This window comes from Pteropus vampyrus, unplaced genomic scaffold (genome assembly GCF_000151845.1).
Source record: "Pteropus vampyrus isolate Shadow unplaced genomic scaffold, Pvam_2.0 Scaffold21, whole genome shotgun sequence".
NCBI classification, from domain to species: domain Eukaryota; kingdom Metazoa; phylum Chordata; class Mammalia; order Chiroptera; family Pteropodidae; genus Pteropus; species Pteropus vampyrus.
In genome coordinates this window covers 12950153-12966609 of record NW_011888802.1, presented here as the reverse complement: position 1 = coordinate 12966609, position 16457 = coordinate 12950153, and the positions used below count along the sequence as shown (strand labels likewise).

At 35.4% G+C, this 16457-nt stretch overlaps 1 protein-coding gene across 4 annotated transcripts in view; it reads right to left on the bottom strand.

Moving 5' to 3' along the window:
* DNAJC3 (DnaJ heat shock protein family (Hsp40) member C3) overlaps positions 1–16457 on the bottom strand; it is an 87811-nt gene that overhangs the window by 45169 nt on the left and 26185 nt on the right. For all 4 annotated transcript variants that reach the window (XM_023528009.1, XM_011355498.2, XM_011355500.2 and 1 more), the window contains exons 3-4: positions 15583–15707; positions 11409–11483 (exon numbers count right to left, since the gene is read on the bottom strand). In XM_023528009.1, coding sequence (XP_023383777.1) covers positions 11409–11483; positions 15583–15707 — 200 coding nt within the window. The remainder of the gene's footprint in view (positions 1–11408; positions 11484–15582; positions 15708–16457) is intronic.

Genomic DNA, 16457 nt, shown 5'->3' with positions numbered 1-16457 from the left:
AAAAAAATACTCCCACAGCCACCTGGTAGGAGAAAACACTCCAAACAAGAAACTTTAAGATTACTATCACTTGGTAGAGACTCTGTTATTTCTCCATTTGTTTTTAGGATACTTTAGGTATCCTATTTTGTCTGTATAACCCTGGGCTTTTAAAGGAATATAGACAGGACTCCGAGTATTCATAGGTAATTAGGAACTTGGTAAACTAAACTTGCTCTGAGGGAGGGCTGTCCCTGCATAATTGAATTATCCAGTTGAAAGGAGTCGCATTATAGGGCCATGGCATGCTTGTCCATGACTATTTTATCATCCTTGGTGTGGTCTTGAATACTTGTGATAGACCACACTGGAAGGAGTATAAATGTGTGTGCATTGTCACTTTGTTCTTGGTAAAAGTAGAAGTTTATTGATAAGTTGTTTCTTATTTGTACACAACTGCTCCCTTTTGAATAGAATGTATTAGACTGCCTCTTCTGGATAGAATTTGCATCTTTTCTCTCCTAAACTTTAGAGTCTTAATCTCTTCCACATAATTGATCTTGCTGGAAGATGAGGGGTGAAGAAAGCCCTAAATCTCAAGGTTGAGGATGGAAGCTCAGTCTCACTTCATGCTTAGACAATGAGAACAGGAAAGTAGCGAGCATGGGTCATCCGGGCCTCTTTGAGATTGGAAGGGAGGGATTCTTCCAAAGAGGTAAGAATGGAGTTTGAACTTACTTATAATCCTGAAGAGTTTCACAGAGGGTTAAGTGAGATGAAGATTTTTCACTCTTACCACAAGGTTGCTAACTCCTCCCAACTGCCCTCATGTTCCAGGATGTTTACACGCAGAGAGCCTGGTCCCTACTGGTATTTCCCTTTTTCCTTTTTTCATTTGCTATCCCTTCTCTTCAATCTATGACAATATTTTAATTCTTATTTCGTACCATTTACTATGGTCACTGAGCTTTTGGATAAAAACTCAAAATAGCTACAGGATGTGGGATTTTTAAAAGAGATAAACTGCTCTATCTAATCTAATCTAATCTAATCTAATCTAATCGAAATACACCCCTATTTCTGAGACCTCAAATGAAAACAGTGGATTGGTAGTTGTGGTGGGCAGACTTCTACGATGCCCCCAAATGATCCCTACCTTCTGGAACTGAAGGCTTTGTGTGCTCCCCTCCCCTAGACTATGAGATGGAGCTTTAATTCCTTTTAACAAAAAGAAATCAACAAAGGTGACAGGATGTCACTCCCTTAATAAGATACCATGCACTGTGACTTCCATCTTGTTGATTTCCTCTGTCAATCTCTTGCCTTCTCACTGCTGGCTCTAATGAAGCAAACTGCCATGCTATAAAATGCTTTACGGAGAGGCCCACAAAAGAAAGAACTAAGGGAAGCCTCTGGCCAACAACACCGGAAAAAAAAACAGGCCTCAGTCTAACAGCTCAAGAAAAACTAAATCCTACCAACAATGAAGTGAGTCTGGGAGCAGTTCCTTCACCAGCCACACCTCCAGGTAAGGCTTGCAGCCTTATCTGACACCTTGACTGTGCCTGTGAGACCCTGGAGCAGAGGATCAAGCTAAGCCTGCCCAGGTTCCTAGTCCCATGAACTGTAAGATTATAAATGTGGGCTGCTTTAAGCTGCTTAACTTTGGACAATTTGTTCAGCAGCAACAAGTAATTAATACAGTAGTGGTACCATTTCTCAATAGCCAGGTTGTGAATATTTCCAAACAGATTTTGTATTATGGTTTTAAAATAAAGTCTAAAGGGGGGCAAGGGGGGCGGGGCGGGGACAGCTAAGCCCAAATCCTGACATCACTTATTATCTGTATGTTATCTGCATTTTCTCCACCAATAAAAGGGGGGAATAATAATACCTACACCCTGAACAGTAGTAATTGAAGATTTAAGAAGATACTTTACATAACACAGAGAAAGTACTACAAAAAAATGATAATAAAAATTCCAAGCTCCTTTTGTAAGTTTTGTATAATATATAAATTCATATATACCCTCTAGTAGTGTCTCTAAGACCTTAACACTCTTCTATCCCTTCTCTTCAACCTATGACAATATTTTAATTCTTATTTCTTACCATTTACTGTGGCCACTGAGCTTTTGGATAAAAACGCAAAATAGCTATGGGATATGGGATTTTTAAAAGAAGTAAATTGCTCTAACTAATCTAATCTAATCTAAATACACCCCTATTTCTGAGACCTCAAATGAAAACAGAAGATTGGTAGATGTGGTGGACAGACTTTTCAAACTCCTTTCTTACCTCTTTGGAAGAATCTCTCCCTCCCAAACCCAAGAGGCCCAGATGACCCATGCTCGTTCCTTTCCTATTCCCATTGTCTGAGCATGGAGTGAGGCTGAGTTCTCCAGCCTCAAGGGGTCTGTGGGGACCAAAGCATATGTATATAAAAGATAATGAATCCATTCAAAGTGTAAGATAAGCCAATGGATTTCATTATAACAGAGAACTACAAATTCACCAATAAGATTTTAGAGTCCGCACTGCAACCAATCTATCTATAACCATTCCTGGAGGTTCCAAACAATATCCACAATCATCTTAAAAGACTATTAAAAAACTCTTCCTTTTCCAACTGCTTATATGTGTGAGGCCACATTTTCTTCAATAATACTTCAACCAAATTATAAATCAGATCTGCAAATCTGGTTGTCTTCAAATAAGCCAAATATTAGAGAGACTTGCAAAAATGTAAAAGAATACCACTCATTACTAAATTTATTATTTTTTAAAATATAGTATTTTCATGCAAAAAAGTTATATTAACATAGTGGATTTATTATTACTTTTTTGAACTTTTATATTTGAGTTTACTCTTCATTTAACTTTTAAAACACTACTATAGTTGAATGTTATTTTTAAATTAATAAATATTTTTAAATTTTCTAAAATTAATTTCTAACACTGTAAATACTGATAAACAAAAGCCCTTTGGATTCCTCAACATTTAATAGTATAATGGGATTCTGAGACCAATTCTGAGTACTGCTGCCCTAGAGAGATTCAACATGTTCAAGAAAAATGGACAAGAATATGCACTGAACCTGACAGAGTATAAGCTGAAATATTCATTAAATTCATTTAAAAACCTACCAGAAATGAAATAGAAAATTTGAGTATATAGTTAATTTCTCCTAATTGTAACATTGAAAAAAGATACCTTCAAGATTCCAAAAGACTCTTGTTCCATCACACAGTTTTAATCAAACCAACAACTTTCTCAAGGCTCATCTCCTCGAGGCTTCCCTAACTGTCCTATACCAAGGTAGTAATCGCCTTGCTCTAAATGTTTAAACCACTTAAGAAGTTCTTAATGATGGAAGTAACCTAAGAAATCATCTTGCCCAATCAACTCTTCACTTTACAAATGAAAATAGAGTCTCACAAATGGTAAGGAACTTGACCAACATCATACAGCTAATAAGGAGTAAAAGGGAGGTGGGTCTCCCAGTTTCTAGTCACTCTCAACCTCATCTTATTATCTAGATACGCTTATGTTGCTTCTTTCAAATATCTCTGCACTGTTAATTTTTCACATATTTCGGGCTCATTTCCTCCAACTAAAGTGTTCATTGCTGAAGAACAGGATATATGTCTTAATGTCTATTCTGCATACCTATTTTTCTTTTCCATTTAATACTAAGACTATTACCCATGAGCTAGGTTTTATTGCCTCCAATTACAGATAAAGAAATTGAGTAATTATATAACTTGCCAGAAGTCTTGCTTACATTCAAACTAACGGATGGAGAGCAATCATGACAGCAGAAAACATCTATTGAGAGCTTTCTATCCTCCAGGCACTATTCTAAATTAAACCTAAAACCCGAAAGGACCTTTCAGATTATGTCCATTTTACATAGGAGGAATCTGTGGCTCAAAGTCATTTCCAGAGCTTACATTCTTAACTATTCTATGTAACACTGACATCAGACATGCATCTGCCTACTTGACATGTCCAAGAGGACATCTTAATGGCATATCAGTAAGAAGCCAACACAAAATTCCATTTCCCATCTCCAACCTACTGCCACCGCCAACGCCACCACCACCCACCCTCTTCAATAAGTGGCTCCTCTTTATTATTTAGGCCAAATCCTAAGGGTCATATTAGGTCATGATAGTTTCCCCTTTTCCTTATGCAATTTTATTGCCTTCCTCTTCTGCCTCACATCTGAGCAAACTGATAAGCACACTTTAATCTCTTTCCAAGTGGGATGAGTCTTCAAACTGATGAAGTCTTACCAGTAGCCCGACATGACTACACATGCACAAAAATGGTCAAACACACTCCAGTTGAGTTATGAGCACTGTTGGTACTATACACAAAGTTTAGCTGTCATGTAAAATCTTCAAGAATATACACAGAAAGGCAATGAACAGAGCAGTGTGATATAATTAAAATGTAATTCTAAGTCTCAAATAGATCTTTCTACAAGCACAGAGTAAAAGTTATAAGAAGGTATTATTTAACAGCATTTATTATTTTAATAGTACACAAAATAATGTCTTACAATTGATGGCTTCTTGTATTTTGTGAATATGGTATATGATCAAGCATTATATATATGATTCAAAGGAAAACAGCACAACTGTCTAAGTCATAGCACAGAGTGCTAACTTTACTTTAAATTATAACCAAGTTTATTTCATGCTTTTTATAAGTACTATTCCTTTTTCTTCCCAGTTCATAATACTTATTTTATAGATATTAACTTTGGTTACTTTTGATTTAGTTATCTTGAAAAAATATAATCATCATTTCTGAACTAAAAGATTAAAGATGGAAAAAACAATGCCTAAAGTTATGTTGACATATAGTGGATTTATGTTAGTTTGATTTGTTTTCAATTAACACGGTCTATAAACTACCATTGGAGAATTTATTTATTAAATATCCTTCCAAAGGTTTATATTTGATTTAATAATTGCAGTTGGCACTGACATTTATCTAACATATGGTTGCTCACCACAATCAAAATTCGTTTCTAGCTGTCAAAATAAACATTTAATTTGATCATCACCTTCATTGTATTTTGATCTGCCTCAATCTAAATATTTTCCACTTAAACCCAAAGCATGGTTAGCAAAGATAAATAAAGCAAAGATAATCAAAACACTGAACACCAAGAATAGATGAGTTTAAACTGCATTTACTATATGTTGGATTTGGGAATTAAAAGGAAGAATTCATAGATTACAGAATATTAAATGAGTTGCTGAGAATTGGAAAGGTTTTATAAGAATAAGAAAGTCATATTTTCTCTACCCTTGCTTTTTCCCTAAAAAATTTCTCTCTGGGCTTCTATCTCAGGGAATAGCATGGTACCAATGTGACTAATCCAGAAACCTGGGCATCGTACCTAATTCTTCCTTCTCCCTTACCCCAATCACTGCAGCTCTCTTGAGCCAACCTTCTAAATGTCTACCTGTTTCTCTCAATCCCCACCTACTCTAGCCTAATATTTGCTTCATTAGGTCACACATGGATTACTTAACTGCAGCAGCTTTATTATCAGACCGTCTGCTTCTACCTTTGGCATTTTCCAACCCATTCTTCACAGTAGCCTGGATTTTATTGAAGCAAACATCTGATCATGACATTCCCAACATAAATCTGCCATGGCCGTAAAGAACCAGCATCTGGCACTACATATGTCCTATTTGCAATCAGACCCCTGCTTCCCTGTCCAGTATTCTCATATCCTCTATTGTGCTCTTACTGGAGGCATTGTTTTCCTAAATGACAGTCTTTCTCTTGCCTCTGGCTTTGGCACAGGCTGCTGCTCACCCTCTGCATGAATTTATCCTTTTAACATTCATATTTCAAATACAATCCCTCCTTTAAGAAAGCCATTCTGACTCCCAGTTAAGTTAGATGACACTTCTGTACTTTCCCACAGGGCTCAATCACAGCACTTATAATATGGTACCATATTTGCCTGATTGGGTCTTACCCTGGTATAATCTCTCCAAAGATTAGGACTAGTTCTCTTTGTCAGCAACCCTCTAACACCTAACATTCTGCCTCGCAAATGTTCAAATGCTCACGGAACAAATGATTGTATGCACTGAATACAGCAGTAGTCATCAAGAGCTCAAAGACAAACTAAACCACCTAAGATCCTGTTCAGGACTAGGACAGCCACCTGACGTGATGCTTCTTTACAGGTGACCCTCTAGCAGCAAAGTAACCTATATACAAAAAGTATAAGATTCTCACTGTAGCCCAGAAAGACTAAGCATATTCAAACTTCTGTTCAATTATGTAAAATATAGCTGAATATATCTACCTGGTTGTATTTGGTTCTTTAGTAGTAAGATGAAATCTTTAGTATGTTTAATAGGCTGATAAACGCTCTTAGATATCATAAAAAGCTCATTTACCTAAGAACATATAAAGTGAACGAGAAGTTATTATATGTCATCTGTAGTCACACATCTTTAAAAATTAAAGTATAAAAACTCTTTAATTGGTAAAAAGAAAAAAATATAGTCATAACATGACCCAGAAATCATCCAATTTATGGTACCAAACAATAAAGATAGAATTATATCATCTATTCAATTTCTGTGCTTCACAGTGAAACAAATGAGGTACTCAGTGAAGGTAAGAACTTACTTGGCAAGGCCACTTTATACTTTTCTTCCAAGAGGTAACAAATATTATCAGTTTCTAATACACCTTCCCAGAGGCTTTTGTCCATATACAAGCAAATACATGTTTCCACACTTTTTTTCCTGCAAATAGCGGCACATGTTCTGTACCATGTGAAACACATACACGTTTGAACCCTGTGCCCATCCATATTCCACAGGAATAGCCTTCAAAGGATGCATACAGTTATTAATTGTAGTAGAGACAGAACAGTACAGTGCTTAGGAGTACAGGTTCTGGAACCTTAAAACCTACTTGCTTACTAGTGGTGTAACCTTGGGTGAGTTATTAAACCTCTCTAAACATTTTCCTCTGATGTAAAATGAGACTCCAGCGGTCCCCCTTTATCCGAGGCGGGTATATGTTCCAAGCCCCCCAGTGGATGCCTGTAACTACAGATAGTACAGAACCCTATATCTCTCTATCTCTCTATCTCTCTATCTCTCTATCTCTCTATCTCTCTATCTCTCTATCTCTCTATCTCTCTATCTCTCTATCTCTATCTCTATCTCTATCTCTATCTCTATCTCTATCTCTATCTCTATCTATATCTATATCTACGATAAAGTTTACCGGTTCTCTTTAGCATATCCGAATTGCCAGCATCACTACTCTTGAGCTTTAGGTACATTATTAAGTAAAATAAGGGTCACCTAAACACAAGCACTGTGTTCCCTCAACAGCTGATGGCTACTAAGTGACTGACAGGTGGGGAGAGTACACAGTGTGGAGACACTGGACAGAGGGATGGTTCACGTCCCAGATGGTACGGAGAATGAAGGGTTGTGATTTCCTCACACTACTCAGAATGTCACGCAATTTAAAACTTATGAACTGTTTACTTCTGGAATTTTCCATTTACTATCTTCAGACCTCAGCTGACTAGGAAAAAAACACGAAAAGCAAAACCGCATATAAGGGGAGCTTACTGTACCAATATACCACACCCTAGAGGTGGGACAGTAATTAAGTAAAATACTTCATGCAAATCACTTAGCGATATGCCCCATAGATCCTGAATGCTGTGTAAAACAAGGCTGAATGACAAAGATCTAAAACCTGAGGTTCCTGCCTTTTGTTCCAAAACTTTTTTTCTTCATAATGTGTGTATTCAATTTCACAACAAGGAAAAGAACTATAAGCTCTAAATAACTGCCACTTACACTAGTTTTATCTAGCACACGATAAAAGTTTTTTGTAGTTAGAAATAATATTTAACGCAATTTTTATTTTGCCTTTTAATTGACTATTTTGAAAACCTAAGTCTATAAATCAACACCATAAATAATTCTTGTTAATAAATATTATTCTTTCACACAGACACACATTCTCTATAATAGACTCCAAAACAAATGGAGCTCCAATAAGTATCTCTGGGCAGTGTTTTTCTTTTTTTCATCAATACCTCTAGTTATAAGTACAAAAACTAAGACTTCATGAAAAATGAAATCCATGAAATGTTTTTCTTTCATAATACAGCCAGATTTTTCTGCAAAAGCTGTGTTTATATTTGCAATGTTAACAGTATTATATGACTGGAAACATTTTCCTCAAGTCTCATCAATATTGGGCTCTATATTATTCATTTATTTTTGCTAAACATAACGAATAGTGGTCCCTCTGAATAGTTCCAATGATTTTGTCTTCACTTAGGAAGACTGAACATGGTAGATATAGGCTTTTGATTTGCATTTCTTATACTGTCCACCTGATATTATTCTTTTGCCATTTGTCTGGTAGAATCTAACGCTTAAAATTTAATCAATTTTATATACGTTAACTGATAAGTTCTTCTCAATATTCCCATTTCATCATCTTGTCTCCCCCTCTGCCACCCTTACTCTTGGGATACTGTACTTACTGTTCAGACAAAGGATATGCATGTGAGATTTTCTAATTATTATTCTGATTTTTAAATCCAGGTATTCCAGATAACCTAAATTTACATCAAATAAAACCTACCATAAAATACTTCTCAAATACATGAATTCTGCATTTGTATTTTTCTCTAAACCAAATCCAGTCTAATTATAATTATCCTTACATGCAACAAAATTGTTATATAAAATTTTTAAATGGCTTCTGCAGTGTTAAGATTTAACTTGGTCTCCCATCTGTAATACCCATTAAGATTTCTCTCAAAGAATACAAAGTACTTCCCTGATGAAGTAATCATAAAAATATTTTAATATGAAAATTGGAAATAAAAACACAATACCATTTTAAATTACTCCAGAAAAAAAAAAAAAAACATGTAGGTGTACATTTAACAAAACATATAGGATCTGTACACTGTAAGTTACAAAATGCTGATGAAAGGAATCAGAGAAGACTTAAACAAATGGTGAGGCCTACTGTGTTCATGAATTAGAAAACAGCATAATATGTCAGTTCTCTCCAAATGGACCTAGAGGTTTATTTCAATTCCTATCAAAGTATCAGCTAGGCTTTTTGTAGATATAGACAAGTATATTCTAAATTTATACAGAAAGGCACAGGCTGGAGAATAGCTAAAACAATCTTGGCAGAGAAGAATAAAGTGGGGAGGAATCACTGTACCCACTAAAAAGGATTCCTATAGAGCTATGGTAATCAAGAGAGTGTAGGAATGGCAAAAACATACATCAATGGAACAGAAGAGAGAACCCAGAAACACACACACACACGAACACACACATACAATCAAAAGATTATCTTTAAAGATGCAAAAGCAATTCAGTGAAGGAAAGAAAGCCCTTTCAAAATACCGTGCTGGAGCAGTGAGACACCCAGAGGCAAAAAAATGAACCACAACCTAAATGTCACACATTATACAAAAATTAACTCAAAATATATTATATACTTGAATGTAAAACATAAAACCATAAAACTTTTACAAGATAACATAGGAGAAAATCTTTGAAACCTCGGGCTTGATAAATATTTCTTATAGACATGACACAAAAAGCATGATCCACAGAAGAAAAAAGAAAATTGATTAATTGGACCTTCTCAAAATTAAAAACTTTGCCCTCTGAAAGACCCTGTGAAAAGATGAAAAAACAAGCTACAGACTGGAAGAAAACATTCATAAGTCATGTAAGTAATAGAGTTTCTAAAATATATAAAGAACTCCCAAAACACAATAGTAAAAAAGTAAACCATCCAATTTGAACATGGGCAAAACACATGAACAGACATTACACTAAAAAAGATTTATAGATGGCAAATATTCATATGAAAAGTTCATAAGCCATTAAAGAAATATAAATTAAAACAATAATGACATTTACACCTCTCAGAATGGCTAAAGAAAAACATAATGACAATACCAAATACTGGTGAGGATGCAGAAGAAGATAATATGGCTCAAGCACTCTGAAAAGCGATTTGGTAGTTTCTTATAAAACTAACCATGCAATTACCAAACAACCCAGAAATTGCACTAAGCATTTATCCCAGAAAAATTAAAACATATGTTTGCATTAAAATTTTTACAAAAATGTTGATAACTGTATTTTCGTAATAGCCAAAAAATGGAAACAATCCAAATATCCGTCAACTGATGAATGAATAAATCCAACATGTCATACACATACTACGGAATACTCAGCAGTTAAAAGGAACAAGATAAGTGATATATGCAACATTCCAGATGAATCTCCAGGGAATTATGCTGAGAAAAAGTCATTTCCAAAAGGTTACATACATTTGAGTCCAACACTTTTGAAATATTAAATTTTAAGAAATAACAAATTAGTGATTGCTAGGAGTTATGGACGAGGGGCCAAAGGATTATGCAAGGGAAGTGGGTGTGGTCATAAAAGGGCAACAGGAGGGACATCTTTGTGGCAATAAACTGTTCACTCTCTTGAATGTGGTGATAGTTACAGGAAAAGGTATATAGAATTAAACTATGAATACTAGTAAAACTGAGGAAGTCTGAATGGACCGGTAGATTGTATCAATGTCAATAGCCTGGTTGTAATATTGTACTATAGTTTTACAAGACGTTATCACTGGGGGGAACCAGGTATTGATTGGGTAAAGGGTACAGCGGATCTCTCTGTATTAACTACAGTTTTATGGGAATCTACAAGTATCTCAACAAAAATTTCAATTAAAATAAACTATCATTTGATTCAGATGCACATTCTCATGGAAGAATCCCAAGTAGTAAGAAAGATCAGATAAACATAAAATGACATCTAATGTTACTGAGACCACAAGACAGCTTCCAATTCAACACAATTAAGTCTAATGTTTTTGGATTTGTCTACATATAACTTAGGATTTTGACAAAGCCTGTAATATGCCCCCAACAAATCAAAACACTTTATAGTTTCTCAAGTAGCCATATGGGTAACTGCAAAATTCCCTTTTAAGAATGTTTCATTTCCCCTTTCAAATCAGATAGACTGCTTCTCAAGTAACTTAAAGGACTTAGAATAACTCAAATGACATCCACATATTCTCACAGAAGACAAAACAGAACACATGAGCTACATGAATTGTTTGAATTATATATTAATTCCATACACTTTACCTTCCATCAGTTAAAGTGATTCTTTAAAGTCAGCCACTAAATATTAATTCAAGAACTGTGATTCTTATATTCACAAATAATTTTCCCTTTTAGCTATAAAATTATTAAATGTCTTCTTATAAAATATCCATTTAGTATGTTCATTCAAAATAACATGTTCATAGAGCCAAATTCAAACTGAACTTAACTTACCACTTTTTTAAAATCATCTTCTGCTTCATCAAGTTTTCCTTGTTTGAGTAATAAGTGACCTCTCTGTAATCTTGCCTAGAAAAAAAAAGGGTACTCTAAGTATTATGCATTTCTAAATTTTCTTTAAACACAAAGAACAAAACTAAATAAGCTAGTGAAGTATTAATGAAATATTTATTTTTTTCAATGCCCATTTGACTTGGCATTCTAAGAATAATTCCTGGAACCAATGAATGTGTATAATTTTTGTTAAAGTACACTTCCTTAAAAATATTTTCTGCTATATCTCAAAAAATGAAATATGTGTCCCACAAAATCTTGTACATGAATGTTCACAGAAATAGCCAAAAAGTAGAAACAACCCAAATTCCCATCAACTAATAAACCAATACCAACAAGCAAACGTGATATAGCCATACAATGGAATATTATTCAGCCATAAAATTAAGTACTGATACATGCTACAACATGAATGAACCTTGGAAACATTATCTTAAGTCAAAGAAGTCAGACACAAAATTGTATGATTTCATTTATGTGAAATATTCAAATTAGGCAGATCCATAGAGACAGAAAAATAAATGGTTGCCAAAGGCTAGGGCAGAAATAGTAATGACTGTTAATAGCTACCCGGTTTCTTTTCAGAGTGATAAAAATATTCTGAAACTAGACAGTGGTGATGCTTGCACAACCTTATGAAAATATACAGGTGATCCCCAATATATAATGGTTCAACTTATAATTTTCTTTACTTTATAATGGTGTGAAAGTGATACACATTAGAAGTCATACTTCAGTTTTTGAATTTTGATCTTTTTCCAGGTCAGCGATATGTTACAATACTCTCATGATGCTGGGCAGCAGCAGTGAGCCACAGGTCCCAGCCAGTCCCACAATCAAAAGGGTAAACCACCAACACACTACAGTGTACTGCACTGTCAGCATTTTCTGGATGCTGTTTTGTGTTTTTGCATCCCATCATATCCACAAAATGCCCACCTGTGTGCCAGTGTGCTTTCAGGGGTATACATTAATGGTGAGTGAGTACCCATACAACTATTCTGTTTTTCACTTTCAGTATTTAATATAATGCATGAGATATTCAACACTTTATTATGAAATAGCCTTTGTGTTAAATGATTTTGCAAAACCTTTAGGCTAATGTAAGTGTTCTGAGCGTGTTTAAGCTAGACTAGGCTAAGCTATGATGTTCAGTAGGTTAGGTGCATTAAATGCATCTTTGACTTACAGTATTATCAACTATGATGGGTTTATTGAGACATTACCCCATCATAAGTCAAGGAACATCTGTACTAAAAACCACTGAATTGTACACTTTAAAAAAAGGTGAATTTGATGGCATGTGAATTATATCTCAATTTTAAAATGCTATTTGCCATCCTAATAACTTTTTGCCACTACAATAAAAGTTGTGTGATTTAGGACTTTATTAATCAAAGCTCTAGAAACAGTTTTGTTTTATTAATTCTCAATGTAAATATTTACTACACTATGTAACCAGAATATCAATGCCTTTCCTTTTGACATCATCATTTTCTCCCCCTCCATCGGAGACTCCTTTTCTTCTAATATGTATAATCCCATCTCTTCCAAAAATACCAACTGTCTGTTGACCAAGGTCTACCATGACAGAAACCACATGACTCGAGTAAAAATGACAGAGTAGGTAAACTGAACTCACCTCCTCCCATGATCACACTAAAATTACAACTAAATTATAGAACAACCATAACTGAAAACAATCTGACAAGTAGCTGAACAGAAGTCTCATAACTAAGGATATAAAGCAGCAGCCACGTCAAGACTTGTAGGAGGGGTGGAAACATGGAACAGGCAGGTTCCACACCCATGGAGTGACAATTAAGAAGTGGGAGGGATATCTCAGTGGCAGAGGTCCCAGCTAAGGAGCAAAGGGGTCACGGCCCCATACCTAGCTCCCCAGATCAGGGCACCAGTTCCCATAATGTCCAGCTGTAAAAACCTGTAGAGATTGAATCCAAGAAAGGCAAAGGGCTGCAGGAGACTGAGACACTCTGCTCTTAAAGGGCCAGTGCACAAACTCATTCTAAGCTCCGGCACATGAGCAGCAACTCAAAAAGAGCCAGGAACCTACAGGGAAGAACTAAACTAACTTCAGGGCAAGGGCTAAAGGGGCATAGGTCAGGGCAATTCCCTCTGGGAACAGACGTGCTGTCAGAACTATTGTTCTTTTGTGGGGCTGTACTGAAACCCAGCGAGCCTGGCGCAGACGGGTGCCAGATCTGTGCTTTCCATTAACCTGGTTAACACTATTCACTCTGCACTTGTGATTCCCTAAGATGCCACCCCACCCAACTCAATTGCCAGGCCTGAGCCTCTTCCGGTCACCCCTCCACACAAGCAGCCTGCTTTAGCTCATCCTGCGAACATTCCCAAAATCTCTAAAAGGTCCACAAACTCCAAACAAGCAGATAGATATCACCTCACACCTGTCAGAATGGCTACCATCAATAAATCAACAAATAACAAGTGTTCACGAGGATGTGGAGAAAAGGGAACCCTCGTGCAGTGTTGGTGGGCTGGTACATTGGTGCAGCCAATGGAAAACAGTACAGAGGTTCCTTAAAAAATTAAAAATAGAATTACCATATGACCCAGCAATTCCACATCCAGTATTTATCCCAAGAAATCCAAAATATTATTTCAAAAAGATATATGCACCCCTATGTTCACTGCACCAATATTTACAATAGCCAAGACATGGAAACAACCTGAATGTCCAACAATAGATGAATGGATAAAGAAGATTTGGTACTTATACATACCTTGGGATATTAATCAGCTACCAAAAAAAGAATGAAATCTTGCCAATTATAACAACATGGATAGATCTAGAGCATATTAGGCTAAATGAAATTAAAGGAAGACGAATACCATATGATTTTACTTATATGTAGAATCTAAAATAAACAAACAAACAAAACACACAAACTCATAGATACAGAGAACAAATTGATCGTTGCCAGATGAGAGGGTGGTTAGGATGAAGGGTGAAAAAGGTGAAGGGATTAAGAAGTACAAATTGCCAGTTATAAAAATAGTCATGAGGATATAAAGTACAGTGTAGGTAATAGAGTCAATAATATGGTAATAACTACATACGGTGTCAGATAGGTACTAGACTTATCACAGTGATCACTTTGTAAAGTATATTAATGTCTAATCGCTATGTTATATACCTCAAATATAACATTACATGTCAACTGTTATTAATTTTTTAATTTTTAAAACACAAAACCCACATCAATATTCCACTAAAACGTATATATTACTTTTGATACATAAAATTTCCCTAATCCTCTGCTAAATGCATCAATACACATAAAAAATAATATTAAAACTACTTCAATCAACTAATAGCTACTATAATACTAGGAAAATGACCGACTTAACCTTTATGAAAGGTTGTGCTTACCTAGGTAAAGTAACAGATTGAAGAAAAATTTGATATTTGGGAATTCCATCTTAAAATAATAGTAATATTTCAAACCCAACATTCACCCATATCTAATTAGTTATCTCAAATTTTTTTTAGAATATGGGAGGATATAAACAATGAATGAGTTATCAAATTAATTTTGAAACCATCTAACTGGTCCTATTATTTTAAGCCATTACACTGACCTGCCAATCATCAGAATACCCCATTAGACTGTAAATTCTTCTGCTTCTAAAGCTTGTTGGTTCCAGGGAAGAACTCTGTCTGATTCAGGACTGTACCTTAACCACAAACCACTGCTTAGTCGAGCTATCCCCTCTTCTTTATTCTTCCTGTTACAGCCTAACTGAAATTGTCACCAGTTACCTGACAGCTTCAATCATCTCATTTCCCAGCCTCACATCTTGTCCTACGATACAACCTCCATACAGCGGTCTTTGTAAACAACAAAGCAAAGGTCACTGCCAAGTTTCTAAAAATCATCCAATGTTCCTCTTTCACTCCGACCTTTGATACCAGGGACTTTGGATGTCTCTTGTTGTCTAGTCCACTACATCACAGCGGCTTTCTATACCCTTCAGCTATGCCCAGTATGTCAGTCCTTACCTTAAGAAACAAACTACTTCTTCTAAGTTCCCTTAAATTCTCCTTTTAAAAAAGTTTAAATGCACTTACTGCAGTGAAATCCATCTTCAATTCAATCACTTTACTTAAATCAGGAAGTGCTGCTTTCGATTTGCCCATAGCTAAAAAGACAGTAGCTCTCCGATAGTAAGCAATATAGTTATCTGGGTCACCATCTGAAAATTAAAACAATAAATGTTAGCTCTCAGTAACTTATTTAAAAAACCTAATCACCTGAATATTAGAGTTTGCAATTCTATTTAAAAAAGCATTAAGAAAAGAATTTATCAATAATGTGTCATGTTGCCTGGTGAGATCACTGCAAATAAATCCAGAACAGCAGTCAGCAAACTATAGCCTCTGAGCCAAATCCAACTCACAGACTTCAAGTTAAGAATCTTTTTACATTTTTAAAGAGTTGTCAAAAAAATAGAAAAATATGCAACAAAGACTGCATGGCTGAAAAGCCTAAAATATTTATTATATTGGCACTTTAGAGAAAAAGTTCACCAAACTCAAGACTGAAATACTAACTATATTCAACTCAGAATTTTGTCCTTAATGAAATTTTCTTAAGTGAAACACTGACTAGGAAGTGAAATACTGACTGAAAATGTGGACTATGCACTATTCACAGGATTTTAGAAAATTATAGACTTCCAATTAAACTGATATACTTAATATGCAATCTCTGCTCCCTTGCAAACTCCAACTAATATGGCAGTGAAGAAATAAAGGTACAAACCTTAGGACAAAGAAGGAGAATGTAAATGAGTGAGAATAGAAAGCAACACAAGAGAAGTTAACAATATTTGAAAGAAGGAAAGCAGATGGATGAGTTAGGTTTCTAAGCTAATTCCACTCTGTTCAGCACCTATAGAGGAGTGAATTCAATTAGAAGGAAACCTCTCACTGCTAAACAAGCC